The sequence below is a fragment of the Lithobates pipiens genome, unplaced genomic scaffold (assembly GCF_037356315.1).
Source record: "Lithobates pipiens isolate NorthernLeopardFrog02 unplaced genomic scaffold, aLitPip1_a1.2 Scaffold_8, whole genome shotgun sequence".
In the NCBI taxonomy this organism is placed as follows: domain Eukaryota; kingdom Metazoa; phylum Chordata; class Amphibia; order Anura; family Ranidae; genus Lithobates; species Lithobates pipiens.
In genome coordinates this window covers 78030988-78053622 of record NW_027507903.1, presented here as the reverse complement: position 1 = coordinate 78053622, position 22635 = coordinate 78030988, and the positions used below count along the sequence as shown (strand labels likewise).

Here is a 22635-nt window from a genome sequence, read left to right as displayed (position 1 = left end):
ATGAGAGGAGCTTGCCAGAGGAACATGCCTGACTGCCCTACATATGAGACAGCAATGGAGGAGGTCAGTGACTGGCAGTTCCAGCCTCCAGTGGCCACACAAAGTCTGTGGGGGTTCAGTGATGTAAGGGAAGGGAATACACTAAGGTAAGGGGAGACACTGATATAAAGATTTCTCCTTATATCAGTAACTCTCCCTTACCTTTGTGTATTTACGCAGAAGGTGGTCTGTTCCCGACATTCCACCTTACATCAAGAGTCTGCAGGATTTTCCTTGCAGTGCATGGGAGAACTTGGACACCAATCTAAAGGGGAACTCTGTGGACTCTGATGTTAAAGGGAGCTCTATCAACTCTTATGTAATGGGGGTGGCACTGGTGACCGCACTCCTTTCCTGTACACACTACCCACCGCTGTAAACTCTGCACTCCTCTCTCTGCACACAATACCCACTGTTGTACACTCTGCACTGTACATTCCCTATTTAACATTACTGTATTCTGCATGTAACTCATCTCAGAAACTATTAAACCACACCCCGTTTAAGCCACACCCACTATTTTGCTCACATTTTTTTTTCATTATGATGCCTAGGGCCCACTTTTTATCTCGCACACGGGCCCACTGATTTCATGATACGCCCCTGGTTGAGATGCTAAAAAATGGCCAGGATTGGTCTAATGTTTAAATGTTTTATAAAATGCTTACTTTAAAAAACAATATTCTTAAAATGCTGGTTATGAAAAAAATGCTAGTATATATTTGACTATCTGATCTAAATGCTGACTCTTCATATCTTCATACACATTTTTTTATTATTTAAAACAAAAAATGTTCACTTAAAAAGAATTGCTGTCTGACCTGTGATGTTGATTTTAGCTGACCACTTGGACGTTCCATCCAAGACACTTTGCTTGGCTGTCTTGGTATGATGCACAAAGTCCTCTTTGGATATTTGGAAAAGCTCCCGAATAACTTCAAAAACTTCTGGATGGTTTCTTTCACGGATTTTCATTCTTTCTTTCATTGCCATAATTATATGTTGTGTTTTGTCCTCTGCACCATGTTTGGAACTTTTTTCTGCAGCTCCTTAAAAGAAAAACATTTAATTTAATTTTACATTTGTATAATTAATTGACTCTAAGTCTGATACATTTACAAATGCACCAAAATCTGTTTCTGTATTTATTTATTTGTATCATAAGTTCATATAATAGTCATAATGTTGTTGAGGGATAGTTGCTAACTAATATTTGAATTTTGTGTGGTTTCAATTAAGTGGCACAAATGACAGCTTCTGATATTTAATAATGTCTCCAGTGATGCTATTTATTCATTCTCAGTTTCACACAACTGCTAAAACAACTATACAGCCTAACAAAATTGTTAAAGCCCAACTCCAGCCCAATTATTTTTATTTTACCTTGGATACCACAGGGAAGAATTTAGAGCTTGTGGTTTGTGGGAGAAGCATGTAAGCCTCTATGCACATACATGTTTAGAAAGTTAATTGGATTGGTTAAATTGGATGTTAGGAAAGAGTAACTAGGGGTGACCACTACAAAACCCCTAGTAGGAAGAGTAATGACGTATCTCGGTGCCCAATTACTGAACAAAAATATAAAAAAGATAAACATTTTATTTGTAAAAAATTTTGTTAAAAAGACATAGAAGCACAAAGTGTGATTAAACAGCAATTCATGATAACCTCAACACATGTATAACTGGTCGTATAGTAGCCTCAGACAAATTCTGAAGACATATGATTTGCTATAATCACACACATAGGTTGGACTTGATGGGCTTTTGCCTTTTTTCAACCTCATCTACTATGTAACTATGATGTACTGTATATCCTCTACATGTTTTGCAGCAGAGGCTGCTTCTTCAGGAGGCGTTATATATATATATAGTATCATCTACAACCAAACAAACATTTCATTATACCAAAGTATCAATAAATTGTAGTGAGGGGAAAAGAGTCACCGATTTCTTAACTAAGAGGGATATCCTCTCTTTTCTTGTCAGGACTAATAGTGATGGGAAATATTGGCTATGAAGATGTGGGCATAAACCCAAGCAATTTAGTAGAATGCAGAAGGGTTACAAATGTTGTTTTTATTGTTGTCTGTACCTTGCTATTCTAGTGGCATTTCTTACCCTGGAGTAAGAGGGACTGAAAGTAAGAGAAAATTTCCCCAATAGAGTCACAAACAAAGACAACAACCTAAGAAAAAAAATGTATCCACTCTATTCAAAACAGATTATTTTTTTGGTTAGGCTTTCGTCTCATCTAGCTTATTGTTCATAATCTAAAATGTTACTACAATATATATATATATATATATATATATATATATATATATATATATATATATATATATATATAGGATTTGTAAGTCATAGGGAGTTGCCTTTGACATAAGTCCTCTCAAGGTTTTAGCAATGAGCAAGAACCAAACCATTTTCTCATTATTAAAATTTAAAAATAAAGAGTATTTTTTACTGCATATACTAACACCCATTGTAATCGAGCCATAAAAACTGAGGCCTGCTGAATCATCCATACTAATTTGGAAATATTTGCTGTTGAAAACTAGGCATCTTCACACGCTTGGCCAGTTCCCTAATGCTCCATATGAAGCTGCATCTAAAACATGACACTGAACATTCAGGGTGAAAACCATTAAATACTCATGCCTGTTAAACAGCCGTCCTTCAGAATTAATCCAATATCCACAGTTATCAATATGTGTCAGAAGGATGTTGGTGTGGATTGATTATATTTTCTATGCATCAGTATACAGCTAAAACTTCTACATACAACAGAAACAATGGATAATCAGTAACCTTCTTACAGTAACAGAATTTTGAGGTTAAATTGATTTGTTACTATATTTTTGACTACTTTGATCATACAGTATATGCTGTCGTCATTTTATTTGCCAAACTTCTATTACATGTAATGTAGAAAACTTATAAGAGGATATGTTTACTGTTTTTTTTTTTTTTTTTTTTATGAACTCTATATGTACATGTATTGAAATTTAAAAGAGTTCAGTAGATGGTCAGATATTTTTCAAAAGCAGGCTATGGCAATTTGGCAGGGTATTCTGTTGATGTGAACTATAGTGTGTGAAATGACAAGCTGCACCCACTGTCTACATTACATTGATCGTCATTATGAGGTTTTGGTAAGTGCAATGGAACATTAGTTTTATTATCAAACAATGCATTTTCATCTATTGGGTACCAGACAGATCAAAATATTCTCACTTAACAGTTATTTTTGGTTTGAATTTTATTGCAGATTGATAGAAAAGTTTAACCTTCAAACACATCAGTTTTGGTGGATGGTAACCATGTTGGCACAAGAAAGTACTTTATTTATTGGCATATAACACTCACTTTTTCTCTATGAAAATCAGGTACAAATAGCGTGTGCGTGTTATAAGCCAATACTTGAATTTTAGCTGCCTCGGAGGGGATAGGGAGGGGGGCGGGATGAGCGCCGTCAGATTAGATACAGTGAGAATCTCCTGTTTACTTGGCGGCATCTGTAATAGGAAGTCCCGTCTCCTGGGTCACCATTGGACCACTGTTCTGTCTATCATAGGAGATTCTCACTGTATGTAATCTGTCAGAGTTCATCCTGCCCCACTCCCTGCCCTGCTGCATTGATTGCAATGGTGAGGCTGCTGTGTTGATGGCAATGGTGAGGCTGCTGCTTTGATGTGGACTGATGGCAATGGTGAGGTTGCAGATGGGCACTGACCCTTATTTTGATTCAAAGTTCCGTATTTAAAATTTTATTTTTTTCACGGAAACTTCCCTCTTAAAATTAATGTGTGTGCTATACGCATGTGCGTGTTATAAATAAAAATACGGGTATATAATTTACAGTTCTCTTGCTTGTCTTTATATATATATATTGCATTTATCTGTGTGCTTTAACCACTTATGCTACCTACGAACAGAAGACAGCACTACTGTAAGGTTGACTAGTTCACATCTTGTTCTGCAAAGATACTGTAGCAAGTCTTTTGCACAGTTTCACCTATAGCATTCACCTTTCCACTGAGGTTAGTATTGCTACTACTACATGCATGCCTCCAGGAAGTAAGGTGCAGTGTAAGGCCGCGTACACACGCGGGGACTGTTCGCTAAACTTTGTTTGTCAAACAGTTTCAGTGGACAGTCCGCTCAAACTTAGCATGGACGGACTTGCCCACACACGATGAACGAACAGTCCGCTGAAACCGTGCGCGATGACGTGAACGGCACGTACGACGGGACTAGAAAACGACGTCCTATACACTTCAATGCAACCTTCGGCGTGTAAATCCTTTCTGAGCATGCGCGGAACTTAGTTTGACGAACAAGCCTACACACGAGGGGACTGTTCGCTGAAACAAAGTTTCAGCGGACAGTTTTTCGGAAATTCCGAAAAACTTTGTTCAGCAGACTGTTCGATGAAACTGTCCGCTGAAAGCCCACACACGAGCGGACTGTCCGCTGAAACACTGTTCAGCGGACAAAATTGAGCGAACAGTCCCCGCGTGTGTACGCAGCCTTATACTTTCTGAACGGTGATGCTTCCCAGCAACCCCAGGGGTAGAGAGTTCATCTACTGTGTCAGATGGCCTCAAGATATTGAAAAAGCAAGTACAGTATGCAGGTAAAACAAGGACTAGTGTCTGGCTGGATACCAAGCAGGCAGTGGTCAGAACTGGCTAGCAGCAGGCAGTGACAGAGTCCATTAACCAAGCAAGGATCAGAGAAGGCAGCAATCAGTGGAATAAACAGTGTCCAGGCAAGGGTCAAGTAAAGAGTCAAGCAACAGTAGCAATACAAGACAAGACAAGGCACAGGTACAGGAGTCAGGAAGCCGAATGCTATTACAAGTCCAAAGCCTTGGGCTCGTGATAATTAAAGTGTTACTAAACCCAGCACCCTGCATTCACGATAGCTGGTCTCCCACAGTACAAAGAACATGGAAATGCAATTTGTTTAGTAAATATAAACTGCTGAATACCTTTTCTCATCAGCAGTATATAGCAGTCTTGTGGCTTCTATCCGTTCCTGGTAAAGCTTGTAGGAGAAGTTTTCATACTGAACTGAGCTGTCCTATCAGGATGCAGGACCCTTGACCCTCTGCCTGGACAGTGCAGATTGGCCCTGTGCTGATCACGTACACTCTCCCCAAAAAAATAAAAACTCTCTAGCAATACACACCAAACTGAGCATGTGCAGAGTGACTCCAAAGGCTCTGTATTATCTGGACATGTTCTGGAGTCAGTGGAAGAGTAGGATGATATGTGCATACAGGATCAAAAAGCTTTTTTACACAATGCAAAGGATTAACCCCTTAGGTTCCACAGTTTTTATAACAAGTATGCTTTACTGCATATACAGACTGATTTTACTGTTGTGGGTTTAGTAACACTTTCAATCATCACAGTTCCGCCAGCCAATCAGGGGAGAAGAGGCTAGGCAAATGGAATCCATACACTACCTGAAAATGAGGATGCCACCAAGTGATTCCTCCAGCCAAAAGAAGAGGGGGGGCATTACCAAACAACCGACACTCAAGGAGGGAGACAAAGGAGCAGCTGTGGGAACAGGAGGAGTGGATTCAGGGAAATGGAGAGTGCACCGGATGTTTTTAACAATTACCGTATATACTCGAGTATAAGCCGAGATTTTCAGCCCTTTTTTTTAGGCTGAAAGTGCCCCCCTCGGCTTATACTCGAGTCACCGCCGTCTGCCTACCTGATCAGTCATGTCATGTAGACAGACGGTGGCCAGCATGTCATAAAAACATACAGCGACCATTCCAGTATTTAAAAGCCGCGCCTCCTCCTCGTCTGATAGGCAGAACACTCAATTTCCCAGCAGTCAGTTTTCAGCCTATCACGGACATCCCCTCATCCTCATACCTCAGACGAGGATGAGCGGATGTCCGTGATAGGCTGAAAACTGACTGCTGTGAAATTGAGTGTTCTGCCTATCACAGACGAAGAGGAGGTGCGGCTTTTGAATACTGGAATGGCCGCTGTATGTTTTTATGACACGCTGATCGGTGGCTGCAGATGGGCACACGGAGGCATGCACAGGACACAAAGGATGAAGATTAGCACAGGTAGGCTGCAATGGACACAGGGAGGTATACACAGGACACAGTGAGGTAGGCAGATCTGCACAGGACACAGGGAGGTATACACAGGACACAGTGAGGTAGGCAGATCTGCACAGGACACAGGGAGGTATACACAGGACACAGTGAGGTAGGCAGATCTGCACAGGACACAGGGAGGCATGCAATAGACACAGTGAGACATGCAGCTGCAGATGGGCATTGTTGACCCTCTTTGCCACTTACAGTAGCTGCTGCATTTCCCACCCCCGGCTTATACTCGAGTCAATACGTTTTCCCAGTTTTTTTGTGGTAAATTAGGGGCCTCGGCTTATATTCGGATCGACCTATACTCGAGTATATACGGTATAAGTATTTCTTAAACCAACTTTGCGTTTGTTTAATATTGTGCATTTCACAAATGATGTGGCTATTTGACTAGACAAACCACACATGAATGATGAGGTTTGTCAGTGTTCATCCCTGTGACTGTTATTTTACCAATACCCACTGTTCCATATAACTGATCTTGTGATATAGCAACGGCATGGTTAATATAACTCTGCGGAGTTGCAGGAACCCATTATGAACTCTTTTTAGTACGGTTAGACCAGAACAATATGGGATCATATTGGTTGCTAAGAGTAATGCATTTTACAATCTTTAATCGAATAAGCCAGCAGGTTTTGCCATTATAGATGCTCAGTCAGTAGCTTAAAGTAACTCTACAATTTATCTAGTGGTTTAAAAACATGAATATTTGATAGCAAATAAATGAAAGAGGAAAAAAATAAAATGACAACTAGATGTATCTCTGTGCAGTTCATTTTATTTCACTAGCTTGGATATCATTATTTATCAGAGTTTGTTTTCAGAACTGCAAATAAGGTATATAGTGTTTAAAACTAAACTTCAGGACTTCAGCCACTTTCTAAAATATGCTAGCTTACTACAGGTTAAGTCCAATGAAGTGCATGCCACCTCATGGACTTTTCTCTTTTATGTATTTCCTTAGCATTGGGAAGACAGCTATTTCCTAGCACAATAGCTGCTCTGCCTGCCCCTCCCTTCTGCTATCCATTCACAGAAAGTGTTGTACTTTGTGAATGGGTTCACATCACACAAAGCTCTCTGTGATTGGGCAAGAGAACAGGAGGGCCAGGCAGAGCATCTGCACACAACTCTGCAGCTGCAGTAGCTAAGACCCTAAGGGACTCATGGTGGTCAGTAAAACTGTAAATTGCAAATGAAAGAAGTACTGCAGTCAGCTCACATAATTTGTACTAAAAACATATTTGCAATTCTGAAGCTTCCCTCCAACCATTTTGGATATTATTGTATATATACTGTGATTATGTACTTGCCAAATATGAGGCAGAAATCTCCCTCCGCTGAGTCTAGCTGCATCAATTTTAATTGTGGGTAGCTGAAGCTGCTGCCCGTTCACTTCCTGAATTTACACAGACACACAGAGGCACACCTCCAGCTCTGCAGCTCTCATTGGTCCTCTTAGGACTCACCCTCCCTCCCTTCCTGGCAAACTCTCACCAGAGTGAGAAAGAGAGCCGTCCACAATGTCATAAGCCTAGGCTTTTTACCAGAGAAGAAACAGGAAGTGGGCTGTATAAGGTATTTACTGGCAGAAAAAAAAATGTTTTACTATCCAACGTTAAAACAACAAGGGCAGAAGATTTAATAGATGGAAAGATGAACAAATTACTGAAGTTGCGCTTTAAAGAGAGAACGAAAAACATTGTGAATGTGACTTCAAATATATATATATATGTGTATATATATATATATATATATATATATATGTGTATATATATATATATATATATATATATATATATATATATATACAGTGGTGTGAAAAAGTGTTTGCCCCCTTCCTCATTTCCTGTTCCTTTGCATGTTTGTCACACTTAAGTGTTTCGGAACATCAAACCAATTTAAACAATAGTCAAGGACAACACAAGTAAACACAAAATGCAATTTGTAAATGAAGGTGTTTATTATTAAAGGTGAAAAAAAATCCAAACCATCATGGCCCTGTGTGAAAAAGTGATTGCCCCCTAAACCTAATAACTGGTTGAGCCACCCTTAGCAGCAACAACTGCAACCAAGCGTTTGCGATAACGTGCAATGAGGCTTTTACAGCGTCCTGGAGGAATTTTGGCCCACTCATCTTTGCAGAATTGTCCTAATTCAGTTACATTAGAGGGTTTTCGAGCATGAACGGCCTTTTTAAGGTCATACCACAACATCTCAATAGGATTCAGGTCAGGACTTTGGCTAGGCCACTCCAAAGTCTTTATTTTGTTTTTCTTCAGCCATTCGGTGGTGGACTTGCTGGTGTGTTTAGGATCATTGTCCTGCTGCAGAACCCAAGTTCGTTTCAGCTTGAGTACACGAACAGATGGTTGGACATTCTCCTTCAGGATCTCTTGGTAGACAGCAGAATTCATAGTTCCTTTTATCACGGCAAGTCTTCCAGGTCCTGAAGCAGCAAAACAGCCCCAGACCATCACACTACCACCACCATATTTTACTGTTGGTATAATGTTCTTTTTATGAAATGCAGTGTTCCTTTTACGCCAGATATACTTGGACACACACCTTCCAAAGAGTTCCACTTTTGTCTCTTCGGTCCACAGAATGTTGTCCCAAAAGTCTTGGGGATCATCAAGATGTGTTGTGGAGAAATTGAGACGAGCTTTGATGTTCTTTTTGCTCAGCAGTGGTTTTCTCCTTGGAACTCTGCCATGCAGGCCATTTTTTCCCAGTCTTTTCCTGATGGTGGAGGCATGAACGCTGACCTTAACTGAGGCAAGTGAGGCCTGCAGTTCCTTGGACGTTGTTGTGGGGTCTTTTGTGACCTCTTGGATGAGTCGTCGCTGCGCTCTTGGGGTAATTTTGGGCGGCCGGCCACTCCTGGGAAGGTTCACCACTGTTCCATGTCTTTGCCATTTGTGGATAATGGCTCTCACTGTGGTTCGCTGGATTCCCAAAGCTTTGGAAATGGCTTTATAACCCTTTCCAGACTGATAGATCTCAATTACTTTCTTTCTCAATTGTTCCTGAATTTCTTTGGGTCTCGGCATGATGTGTAGCTTTTAAGGATCTTCTGGTGGACCTTACTGTGTCAAGCAGCTCCTATTTAAGTGATGCCTTGATTGTGAACAGGTGTGGCAATAATCAGGCCTGGGTGTGGCTAGAGAAATTGAACTCAGGTGTGGACAACCACAGTTACAGTATGTTTTAACAAGGGGGGCAATCACTTTTTCACACAGGGCCATGATGGTTTGGATTTTTTTTCACCTTTAATAATAAACACCTTCATTTACAAATTGCATCTTGTGTTTACTTGTGTTGTCCTTGACTATTGTTTAAATTGGTTTGATGTTCCGAAACACTTAAGTGTGGCAAACATGCAAAGGAACAGGAAATGAGGAAGGGGGCAAACACTTTTTCACACCACTGTATATATATATATGTGTATATATATATATATATATATATATATATATATATATATATATATATTACACATGTGCATTCGTTTTCGTCCGAATGCATTTTCGTCCGAATTTCAGCTATTTTCGTTTTGACAAACGATAACGAAAGCACAAAATCCGAAAAATGAAAGATCCGACATAAATAAATGCTTTATTTTCGTTTTCATTGTTACAACAGTTCGATATAGAATAGGAGATTCGACATGACTCTGACAACAATCTGTGTCTATAGAACCTCTGGTCGAATGTGCTTAACCTTACCTCTATTAAGATTATATAGAGAAAATATTTGACAGAGAAAAAAGATTTGACAGAGAGAAAAGATTCATCTCTCCAGCGATGGCTCATCTCATCCAGCGCAGCGATCCTCCATCCTTCTTCTGTCTCCTCCACGGAGACACTGCAGGCATTCCGGCGGCTGACGTTTCTTATATACGGAGGGCGGGGCCACCCGTCACCTGACCCCGCCCCCCTCTGACGCAAGGGGAAACTCTGGGTTCCCTGTGACGTAGGGGTGACCCGCACCCCTCTGATGTAACACAGGCAGGTTTCCGTTACATCAGAGGGGGGCGGGGTCACCCCTACGTCAGACAGAAGAAGGATGGAGGATCACTGCGCTGGATGAGATGAGCCATCGCTGGAGAGATGATCGTCCGTCGCTGGATAGCAAGAGTGGATTACCGCCGCTGGAATCTTTTTTTTATTTTTTTATTTTTAATAAAGGAATTTTTCAAAAGTGTGTTTGTTTTATTTAACCATTTTTTACACTTTCTTTGTGAAATGGTAGGGGTAAAGTACCCCCTTACCATTTCAAACAGGGGGGGGCGGGATCTGGGGGTCCCCTTGTTAAAGGGGGCTTCCAGATTCTGATAAGCCCCCCGCCCGCAGACCTCCACAACCACCGGCCAGGGTTGTGGGGATGAGGCCCTTGTCCTCATCAACATGGGGACAAGGTGCTTTGAGGGGTCACGGACCCCCAAAGCATCCTCCCAATGTTGAGGGCATGTGGCCTGGTACGGTTCAGGAGGGAGGGGGGGCCGCTCTCTCGCCCCCCCCTCTTTTCCTGGGGCCTGCCAGGTTGCGTGCTCGGATAAAGGGTCTGGTATGGATTTTTAGGGGGAACCCCACGTCAATTTTTTTTTAAATTTGATGCGGGGTTCCCCTTAATATCCATACCAGACCTGAAGGGTCTGGTTATGGATATTTAGGGGGAACCCCACGTCAAATTTTTTCTTAAATTTGAGGCAGGGTTCCCCTTAATATCCATACCAGACCTGAAGGGTCTGGTAATTGAATTTGGGGGACCCCCACGCTTTTTTTTAATTTATTATTTTTTTTTTTTATCAATGACTTTCAATGAGTGTTCTCTGTATTACGGAGCCGACAATTCATAATAGCTGCGAGTGATTTTAAAGGACTTTTTTTCCTGCATAAATGACACTTTGTGCTGGGACAGTTCTAAGCACGGGAAACATGCGCCCCTTCACAGGCACACTATAGACAACCCCCCCTACGAAATTTAAAGGAATATTACACTTTTATTGTTTCACTTTAATCATTATTAAAATAACTGCTCCCGAAAAAATGGCCGTTTTTAAAACTTTTTTTTGCATTGATACATGTCCCCTGGGGCAGGACCCAGGTCCCCAAACACTTTTTAGGACAGTAACTTGCAAATTAGCCTTTAAAATTAGCACTTTAGATTTTGAACGTTGGAGTCCTATAGACTTTAATAGGGTTCTAAAGTATGCTATATAGTTAGCTACGTCGAATCTTCTTTATACATTCGACAGACACCATAAGCCTTCCAAGACAGATTCGACCGTAATTCATGTGGATTTTCGGACGAATGCAATTTTTGAACGAAAAACGAAATAAATAAAAACGAATTTCGGGAGTAACTACCGTATATACTCGAGTATAGGCCGACCCGAATATAAGCCGAGGCCCCCAATTTACCCCCAAAAAAACTGGCAAACTTATTGACTCGTGTATAAGCCGAGGGTGAGACATGCCTGTCCATCCCTGTGTGTGTGTCCGTCCATCCCTGTGTGTCCGTCCATCCCTGTGTGTCCGCCCATCCCTGTGTGTCCGTCCATCCATCCCTGTGTGTGTGTGTGTCCATCCATCCATCCATCTCTGTGTGTGTGTGTCTCCATCCATCCATCCATCCATCCCTGTGTGTGTGTGTCTCCATCCATCCATCCATCCATCCCTGTGTGTGTGTGTCTCCATCCATCCATCCATCCATCCATCCCTGTGTGTGTGTGTATCCATCCATCCCTGTGTGTGTGTGTGTGTGTGTGTGTGTGTGTCTCCATCCATCCGTGTGTGTGTGTGTGTGTGTGTGTGTGTGTGTGTGTGTGTGTGTGTGTGTGTGTGTGTGTGTGTGTCCAGCCTACCTGTGTCCCGAGCCTTTGTCCCGAGCCTCCGTCCCGTGTCGTGCCTTGCCTTCGTCCCGTCCCGTCCTGTCCCGTGCCGTGCCTTGCCTTGCCTCCGTCCCGTGCCCTCTTCGTCGGCGGCCATTGTAAAATTCAAAAGCCCGGCCTCCTCCTTCGCCTGTGATAGGCGGAACACTGAATTTCCCAGCAGGCTGTGTTCCGCCTATCACGGACGTCGTATCATCCTCGTCCGTAGTACGAGGATGAGACGACGCCCGTGATAGGCGGAACACAGGCTGCTGGGAAATTCAGTGTTCCGCCTATCACAGGCGAAGGCGGAGCCGGAGGCGCGGCTTTTGAATCATAGAATGGCCGCTGTCTGTCTGCTCGACACGCTGATCGAGCGGGCAGACAGCGATGACTCGAGTATAAGCCGAGGGGGGCACTTTCAGCCTCAAAAAAGAGGCTGAAAATCTCGGCTTATACTCGAGTATATACGGTAAATAAATTAAGTTTTCGGACGAAAACGAAATTCCGAAACGAAATATTTTACTCTGCACATGTCTAATATATATATATATATATATATATATATATATATATATATATATGATGATTGCAAATTAAAGAGAAATGTCCACAGGGTGGTCACCCATATTAAGCTAGCACATTTTAGAAAGTGGCTGAATTCCTGGAAATCAGCTTTAAAGTGGACCCATCAATAACTTTACAAATATGAACAAAGAGAAATGCCCTGTGCTGCTCCAGGTGAACGGTCTAGATTGCCTTCACTGCAAACAGATCCCAGGGGGGCTAACACAGTCCATCTGTAGATACACATGAAGAAAGGAATCCAGAAATTGCTGCACTTCTCAATTTCTTTATTGAATATTTCACATTGCAGACAGTATGAGGACAATAAATGTTAACTTGTTTTGCGATATAAACAGCACTTACTCAAGTAAGCATTGTTTATAACGCAAAATGCATTAATATTTATTGTCCCCATGCTGTATGTTATGTGCATGTGAAATATTCAATAACAACATTGAGAAGTGCAGTGAATTCTGGATTAATTTCTTCATATATAACTTTACAAGCCTACGGGAATAAATTCTAGACGTGTCACAATACAGACCAATAGTATGTTCTGTGAAAGTAACTCCAACCTCTCTGGCACAGTGACCTAGACTGAAAGGTAAAATCTAGAAAAGGCCTATTGCAGCTAAAAGGCAGCAGTTCCTCAGTCAGAAATATTCTTAAATAAATCCCACATTCTCCAGTCCAAGACTACCTAGCCTGAAAGGAGAACCATCATGGGGCTAAAAACAGTGTGTGCGAACACAGCCATGACCATCACTGCTGAGCCAGCATCCCACTCCAGGAAGTAGATGCTGGCTGACCCTTTGACCATGTGTGAGATCTGAGCAAAGATCTGGAGAGAAAACCGGAATGTCAGTGGGCATACTGTGATCTTTTCAAGAGATAACATATCCTTGAATATTGCTCAGCATATACGTACTTCTTTACAAAAAAAAAAAAAAGTATATATATATAAATTGTGACAGTACAGTTCCCTGTCCCTAGTAATTGTCACCCAGGTTTCTCAAATAGGCAGGTTGAGGGGCTCCATGGGGTATTTAATGTGGAGGAATCTGTTTTATCAGTTTCCTCCAAAGTTTGTAAAATCCAATTGGGGACCTGGAGCCCGGAGATTCCATAGCGTTATGGGTGGGACCGAATCTCCAATCCTGGGACCGGGTTTTGGGAACAGCCAGGAGTCTGGCTGGTTGATTGAGCAGGTGGGTCCTGGGCTTATAGCAGAGTCAGGATTAGGGTTCTGGGCTCCACCTAGAGAGACAGGGGGTCTTCAGGAGTCCAGAGAGTGCAGGTGTGCACTAGTGAAAGCCAGAGACCCAAGTCTGAGGATCAGAGCAGTGAGGGGCTGCTTTCTAGATAGACACTGTGTGTGTTGAAGCTGTGTGCATCTAAGGAGACAGATGAGAGCCTGAAGTGGAAGCCTTGAGCAGCAAGGAAACTGAAAATACGTACTGTAGTTGTACAGGAACCCTGTTATATGGCCAAGAGGGCTGAAGCGTAAAGCCCAAGTGGCAGTACTGCTGAAGAGAGAGAGCCTGGCGGCATGGAATTTTTGATTTGTTATTGTTTTCAGAGGAAAAACCCTGTGTGGGCATCCAAGTGCACATATGAACTTTCGCTTATTTTGTTCCTTTTAATAAAATTGGACTGCCCTTAAACTAAAGATCCTCTTTGCTGTGAACTTACTGAAAAGGCATCTACCACTGAGCTAGACATCCCCCCATGTCACTATATATATAGCCATCTTTAGATTGCTAAACAAAAGATGGGAAGTGGAAGATCCAACCAGCAAACCATCTTTCTGAAGAAAGATTATTTCAAAAACATGAACCATAACTCTGGCAAAGTGTGATTGTCTATGTACTGAGCAAACATGTCTGCCATTATCTTGCAAGAGAACTAGTGATCAACTGATCAGATGGCCAAGGGTTCTCAACAGAGGGGACATATTGCCTTTGAGCATATAATCACTTACTGTTCTAAATGTAAGTGTCCAGATCAAGAAAAAACATTTCATATCTATGGGCACTTTTAGATGGACAGATTGCCCTCCTCCAACTCACATTTGTCTTATTTTTCTGCATGCTGTGCTTCTAGCTGCCTACATAGTGCATTAGCCAAGAAATGAAAGGCAAGTTTCGTTTTTTATGAGATGTAACATCATTATGGCCAACAATAATCTCTCTGGAGCTCATTACTTTAATATTATTGCCAGCCTTTGCCAAAGCACAGTATAAATCCAGCAGTCTAGTCCTTTCCAAGATTTTCCCAATACTTTTAGATCCTCTTAGCGTATGAGTTATTGGAATGAGACATGGATTATTCCAATCACCATTTCATTATGTGGGTTTCCTTGGCCAGCAGATAAGACATAAATGTATATAGATCACTTAGAAGGCAGGCAATAGCAATCATTCTGAGCAATCTAATGTGACTTAAAGGGAAATTATTATTAAATATGCTGTCAACATTGTGCAAGCTCGTTTTCATTATAGTAATCAAATGTCTGGTTCTAATTTCTCCATAAAGTGATTTCCTATATTTCATAGTCTGTCAAGCGTCAACTGGAAGAAACCAATAACAAGAGAAATAGCTGCTTTACTGACTGATCCTTATAAACATGATAGCAGCTTGACAGTCATATTGATTGAATAGCTTCAATACCTTTCAAGTCAACAACTTGAATCAAGCACGTAGAACAGAAGTTCTGACTTTACTCTAACTTTTGATGGTTGTTCTAGATGAATGACTTAGAAAGAATCCGAGCTGGAGATGACCTGGCAAAAAACATTTTTGAATGAACTACGCAGTATCTATATATTTTTCTCCGTTCTTTAATGTTAAATGTGCAAGGTTTAATAAAAAGTTGTAGCTTCACTGTGCATACTTTGGACTTTTCATGTGTATATTACATTAAGGAGTGGCATTGAAAGATAAATATCAATTGGATAATGTCAAATTCTTGATGTGCTGTTTTAAAAGGTCTGCACAGTATGCATGCATCCTGATTTGCTGTGCAACTTCAATATATATTTATGAAAGTAATGCAAAGTGCTTGGGAATGTTCTGCATGCACAGTAAGTTGCACAATACATTGTCCCTTCCAGTGTGTACCCATCATGTTGTTTTTTGTATATTGATCAAGTTTTCACATTGGTTTTAAAGGCTAAGTCATTAAAATAACACACAAAATTAGCATAAGTGAAATACCGCACAGTCAATAGGATGTGCCCTTGTGCTCATGCTTTAGCTCAGGCATGCACAGAGGAGGATTTCACCTAATAGAGGCATCAGTACAAGGAACACATACTGCTGACAGTAAGTTATGTCCCTTGTGCTGATTATTTTTTATTTTTTGGGCTCCAGCCCTCCAGCTGTTGTGGAACTACAAGTCCCATAATGCATTGCAAAGCTGATAGTAACAGGCAGGACTCCCAAAGGCAGAGGCATGATGGGAATTGTAGAAAAAATTCTCCACACTCCGGTTGTTGCTCTTATAATTTCTTCATTTTATTGAATAGCCACAGTGAACAAACGCAGATTAAGTCAGTTGACGCGTTTCAGCCTATAAGGCCTCAGTCATAACCAAGAGCATCAACCAGAGTGCGGATCATTTTTTTCTACATTACTCTACTCAGCCAGCTACTGTGGATCGAGCACCTGGGAGCTCTGCTATCAATGTGGTGTATGGGTAGTAGCACTGACTTTTCTGTTTATATGATGGGAATTGTAGTTCAGCAACAGCTGGAGGGCCACAGATTGAGCACCTATGCTTTAAACTGAGTATGGATCCTTTATTAAATGATTATTAGTAAATGAAAGATTTTGTATTAATTGGGAAAATTGTAAAGTAATCAAAATAATCAATGCAGACGTGGACATATGTAAAACAGGCAGTTTATAAAAAAAAAAAAAAAAAAAAAAATAATATTACATTGACACAAAACCTTTATAGTTTTCCATCATTTTATAAATATATTTAAGACATTTGCCTCTAAAGTTTCTTTCATAGCCACTCATTCCCTTGTAGCTGAAATGCTTGTTTATCACTTGTATTTTTGTTTGCCACTTCTAGGAAGCACAAACCATTTGGTACCATTTTAACCTGTGCTATGAAACCTGTATTTTACGTTAAAATGGCCCCAATTTGTACAAGACCAATTTGCCTTCAGTTTGCGAAGCTTCTTGCAAATATACCAGCAGCAGTTATGTCCATTGTAAAAGCTGGGTTTTATTCCAGAGCTGCTTTAACAAAGAATACATGGTGATTTACCAGAAACTCATAAAAAGGGTATCACAGGTAGCACCAGATAGCAGAGGCTGCATTATATTACTGTCATCTACATTAGGCTCACTGCAGGAGAGAACGTTTGTATTCTTGGCAAGCAGAATGGCTTTGAATGAAAATAAAGATTAGAGAGGACAGTATTGTATGGTCTAGTGAGGGATTTTTACACATCGTTGAATAAAAAATAACTTCGAATAAAGTTTTCTTATAAAAAGGAAACACTCCAGTTCTATCTAAAAATGGTAAATCTTTTCTAACTATTGAAAATTATTGGGTAGCTTTTCTCCAACCCGCTGAAAATCTACTTTTCCTAAGTAACCCTTAGGAGCAGGATATATCAGTTATAACCTATAACATGGTGGACAAGAAAGAGATCTAAAAGATGTAGAGACCCCAACCAGTCAATCTCTAAGGCCGCGTACACACGCGCGGACTGTTTGCCCAACCTTGTTCGTCAAACAGTTTCGGCAAACAGTCCGCTCAAAATTTGCATGAGCGGACTTGCCCACACACGAGCGGACTGTTTCAGCAAACTGTTTGCCAAACAGTTCGCTCAACTTTTGAAATGAACGGACTCGCCCACGTAAGGAGGAGGCAAATCCGCCCATTTCGAGCGCGTGTGCAGGTAGGCGGGGCCCGCGAAGGAGACGTCGCGGGCTCCGCCGCCTGGAATGGGCTTAAAGGGGAACCCCAACGCCGAAAAAAATCGGCGTGGGGGTTCCCCCAAAGTCCACACCAGACCCTTGTCCGAGCACGCTACCCGGCCGGCCAGGAAAGGGGGGCGAGCGAGCGCGCCCCCCCTCCTGAGCCGTACCAGGCCGCGTGCCCTCAACATGGGGGGGGTGCCTTGGGGAAGGAGGGGCCGCGCGGCCCCCCCCACCCCAAAGCACCTTGTCCCCATGTTGATGAGGACAAGGGCCTCTTCCCGACAACCCTGGCCGTTGGTTGTCGGGGTCTGCGGGCGGGGGCTTATCGGAATCCGGGAGCCCCCTTTAAGAAGGGGGCCCCCGGATACCGGCCCCCCACCCTATGTGAATGAGTATGGGGTACAATGTACCCCTACCCATTCACCTGTGAAATAAAGTACAAAAAAAAACACAACACAGGGAAAAAATATTTTATTGCACAGCTCCGGGGGTCTTCCGTCTTCGGGGGTCTTCTCGCCGGACTCCTCCGCTATCTGTGTGTAGCTCTTTTACTAGCGGAGGAGTCCGGCTTTCTTCCTCCCCGCCGCCGGCCTCTTCTCCCGACTTCGGGGGTCTTGTCCCCCTCTTCGGTTCTTCTGCCGGGCCACCGCGCCTTCTTGTAGCTCTTTTACAGGCGGTGGCCCGGTCTTCTGTCGCCGCTGCCTTCGGTTCTTCTGTCGCCGCCTTCGGTTCTTCTGCCGGGCCACCGCGCCTTCTTGTAGCTCTTTTACAGGCGGTGGCCCGGTCTTCTGTCGCCGCTGTCGTCGTCGCCGCCGCCGCCGCCGCCTTCCGTTCTTGTTCTTCTTCTTGTTCTTCTTCTTCTTCTCCTGGAGATGTTGACTCGACGAGCTCTCCGGCCGGAATGCCAGGGACACGCTCCGCTGCCACTTATATAGTGACAATGGGGCGGTGTCACATGGTATATGTCACATGGGTTGGTCACATGGTGACCCCGCCCCCTTACGATGTCATAGTCCCCATGTGACATCAACCCATGTGACCAACCCATGTGACATATACCATGTGACACTGCCCCATTGTCACTATATAAGTGACCGCACAGCGCGGCTCTGGCATTCCGGCCGGAGAGCTCGTCGAGTCAACATCTCCAGGAGAAGAAGAAGAAGAACAAGAACGGAAGGCGGCGGCGGTGGCGACGACAGCGGCGACAGAAGACCGGGCCACCGCCTGTAAAAGAGCTACAAGAAGGCGCGGTGGCCCGGCAGAAGAACCGAAGGCGGCGACAGAAGAACGGAAGGCAGCGGTGACAGAAGACCGGGCCACCGCCTGTAAAAGAGCTACAAGAAGGCGCGGTGGCCCGGCAGAAGAACCGAAGAGGGGGACAAGACCCCCGAAGTCGGGAGAAGAGGCCGGCGGCGGGGAGGAAGAAAGCCGGACTCCTCCGCTAGTAAAAGAGCTACACACACATAGCGGAGGAGTCCGGCGAGAAGACCCCCGAAGACGGAAGACCCCCGGAGCTGTGCAATAAAATATTTTTTCCCTGTGTTGTGTTTTTTTTTGTACTTTATTTCACAGGTGAATGGGTAGGGGTACATTGTACCCCATACTCATTCACATAGGGTGGGGGGCCGGTATCCGGGGGCCCCCTTCTTAAAGGGGGCTCCCGGATTCCGATAAGCCCCCCGCCCGCAGACCCCGACAACCAACGGCCAGGGTTGTCGGGAAGAGGCCCTTGTCCTCATCAACATGGGGACAAGGTGCTTTGGGGTGGGGGGGGCGCGCGGCCCCCCCCTTCCCCAAGGCACCCCCCCCATGTTGAGGGCACGCGGCCTGGTACGGCTCAGGAGGGGGGGCGCGCTCGCTCGCCCCCCTTTCCTGGCCGGCCGGGTAGCGTGCTCGGACAAGGGTCTGGTGTGGACTTTGGGGGAACCCCCACGCCGATTTTTTTCGGCGTTGGGGTTCCCCTTTAAGCCCATTCCAGGCGGCGGAGCCCGCGACGTCTCCTTCGCGGGCCCCGCCTACCTGTACACGCGCTCGAAATGGGCGGACTTTCCGAGCGGGAACAGTCCGCTCATTTCGAAAGTACAGCGGACAGGCCCACACACGGGCGGACTGTTCGCTCAAACACAGTTTCAGCGGACAGTTTTTCGGAATTTCCGAAAGACTTTGTCCGTCCAACTGTCCGCTGAAACTGTCCGCTGAAAGCCCACACACGGGCGGACTGTCCGCCCAAACACTGTTCAGCGGACAAGGTTGGGCGAACAGTCCGCCCGTGTGTACGCGGCCTAAGAGATTCTGCTGGGGGTCTGTCTGGCCTGGGTGAGAGACGGACACTTTCTAACTAAGCTCCCGCTCCAAGCCACCGCCAAGCAACATACCAAGCGACAGAGGTAGCCTTCTCCATAACAAATGGCTTCCCTGGACAAGGTGGCACACGGAGAGGATAAATTCCATCACCTCTGATACCATAACTCTAGACAAAAGAATATGGGACAATTATCATAATAATTCTATCTAAAAAGGGGGCATCTCACTTATCTATTCCCTGCTCCAATCCAATACTCCAATAAAACAAACACCAGTGATACTGAAATGGGAAAAAGATTTAGATATAACATCCTCAGACCAAGAATGGTCTAGAGCAATTAGAACTAGCCTTGGAGTTTCGCATTGTGTGTTACATTGGGAAAATGTATATAAAATACTATATTGGTGGTATCTAACTTCAGTTCGATTATCGAAAATCTATAAAGAACACTCCCCAGATTGCTGGCGTAAATGCAGACAACCTGGGAACTTGATGCACATACTTTGGTACTGCAAATCTATATCCAGCTACTGGAAATCTGGAAGCCTGTTTTCCAAATCATTTCCTCATGGGTATCATAACCCAACCCACTCCAGCATTGGCGTTGCTGGGACTTTCAATAGAACTCTTACCTACCAATTTCAGATCAATAGTTTTACATATTTTAATAGCAGCCAGACTATCCATAATGTGTCAATGGAAAAAAGACATAGCACCCACACTCACAGAAGTTGTCTCTAGGGTAAATCTACACTGCATTTATGAACAATCATATGCTAATATCCATGGCAATAAAGACAACTTCAGACAAAAATGGGAAATGTGGATTAAAACTCATAAATTAACTAATATCCTCTGAAAAGTTTAAAATACAGGCAGGTGCATATCTAGCAACTGAAAGCTAGCTAGTGAGGACTAGGAGTACTAGTAGTAGTAGTAGTAGTAATAGTTGAGGGATACTTCCATCATAGCACTATCGATAGTGGAAATTTCCATTGTGTAGATTTTTCTCCCTTTGATCTGTTTTATTTAGAGTTTTCTTCTACTGTTGTAAATCTGTTATGGTCTTCTAGGTCAAGATTGACAACCTAGGTAAGGAGATCTTAATCGCAGTTACATGCATAAGATAAGCAATAAATTCCATGTTTAGGATGTGCAATCTATGAACCTAAAAGTGACTATTACAAATAATTCACTATTATCACTAATATTATTGTATCCATAAGAAGAAATCATAATGTTATAGTGAACATCTCCTGTATAGTACCAATGTGTTACTTAAAATGTTGGTGTACTCTACATTGCTGAAAATTTATATCCCTGTATTTGTTCAAAACTAATAAAAATGATGAGTAAAATAGATTCTGCTGGGGGAGGAGCTGCCAGATATGAAGTACAGAGACTTCCTGTCCTAACCAAGTTTTGGGTCATGATAAGCAAAGCTAGGTTTTTGCATATCTCCCATTCCTACCTTCCGCAGAGTCCTATTGGCCAGTGCTACTCCCATCATAATAATTGCCCAATAGAAATACATGGGGAAGGGGGGTTGTGGCAAGATCCAACACCCAGAAATGTCAGATACTTATTAACAAGTGCCTCTAGATATCTACAGTTATCTTCAGCAGTTTTAGATACTCCATATACTCTGTCCCCCTCTTCAAGGGGACACTCGGGCACATCAAGAAAAGGTCAGCCACTTCTTGACTCTCCTATTATTCCTACTAGGACTTGCTAACCAGGAGTTAGTTACAGCAGCTGAGACTAGGCAGTGGCATTGGTAATGGAGGAGACACAGATGGCTACAAGGAGTCTGGGATAGACTGGATACCCATAGGCACTGGTGGGAGAATTCAGTATGTCCACACAACAGCAGAGTTATAAGCCCTTAGAAGGGCCAAAGAGCAGAGTCTGACTGTATTCATTAGAGCTCCTGAAGGTGGAGATGGATTTGGCTGCAGAAAACACCCAAGTTGAGGACCTCTGACTCACCTGAGGAAGCAGCTACTGGGAACTGAAAGTAAGTGTGCAGGAGAGAATCCCTTTCAGTGATGTGACTCACCCCTAAGAGAGTAACATAGTCTAAGAAGATAGGAGTGCACATAATACATTGGAAGCAGGTTGCAGGCCAGGGTTTGTAGAAAAGAAAAGCAGGAAGTGAATAAGGGGGTGTTAGCAACAAGTGGCTAGTTGCAAAACTCAGTTAATTACATGGGGATTGAAGAGCAGGTTACTGGCAGGATATCGATGATGATAGCTAGAAGCACACAGCAACTGCAGTGCAATGGCCCAGGAATCACAAGCCCATAGGAAACACAGTCTAAAGCGATAGGGGTGCATGGAAACACAGAGAGACACAGATAAGGAAGCAAACTGGGAGTGTACAAGTGCTGGTAACAAGAGGATGGCTGGAAAACACAGGAAATCACACTCGCAATGAGGAGCAGGTGGCTAATTGGAGTATATTGGGAGACATGGTGATGATGGGGTATACAAGGATCACAGACATGGGTGCAGGGCTGGAGTAAACACGTATCTCAGGGCTGAATGCAGCCTAGAGTATACAAGCATCCCAGGACGGAGGACCAATGATGAAACATGGACCAGGTGAGTGGGACTGTAATGTGATGGGCCAACAGCAGGTGTAGAAGGGTGTGGAGAATGGAAAAGCTCTAAAAGGAAGTTTCCAAATATACATTTGCGGGCACCATAGAACTAAAGACACCTGCAGAAGCTGCATCATACATGTAAGGAAGGAGCA

General features: G+C 43.3%; 1 protein-coding gene across 1 annotated transcript in view; it reads right to left on the bottom strand.

Moving 5' to 3' along the window:
- UNC13C (unc-13 homolog C) overlaps positions 1–22635 on the bottom strand; it is an 857791-nt gene that overhangs the window by 521513 nt on the left and 313643 nt on the right. Inside the window, exon 10 of the mRNA XM_077472480.1 lies at positions 861–1088. Coding sequence (XP_077328606.1) covers positions 861–1088 — 228 coding nt within the window. The remainder of the gene's footprint in view (positions 1–860; positions 1089–22635) is intronic.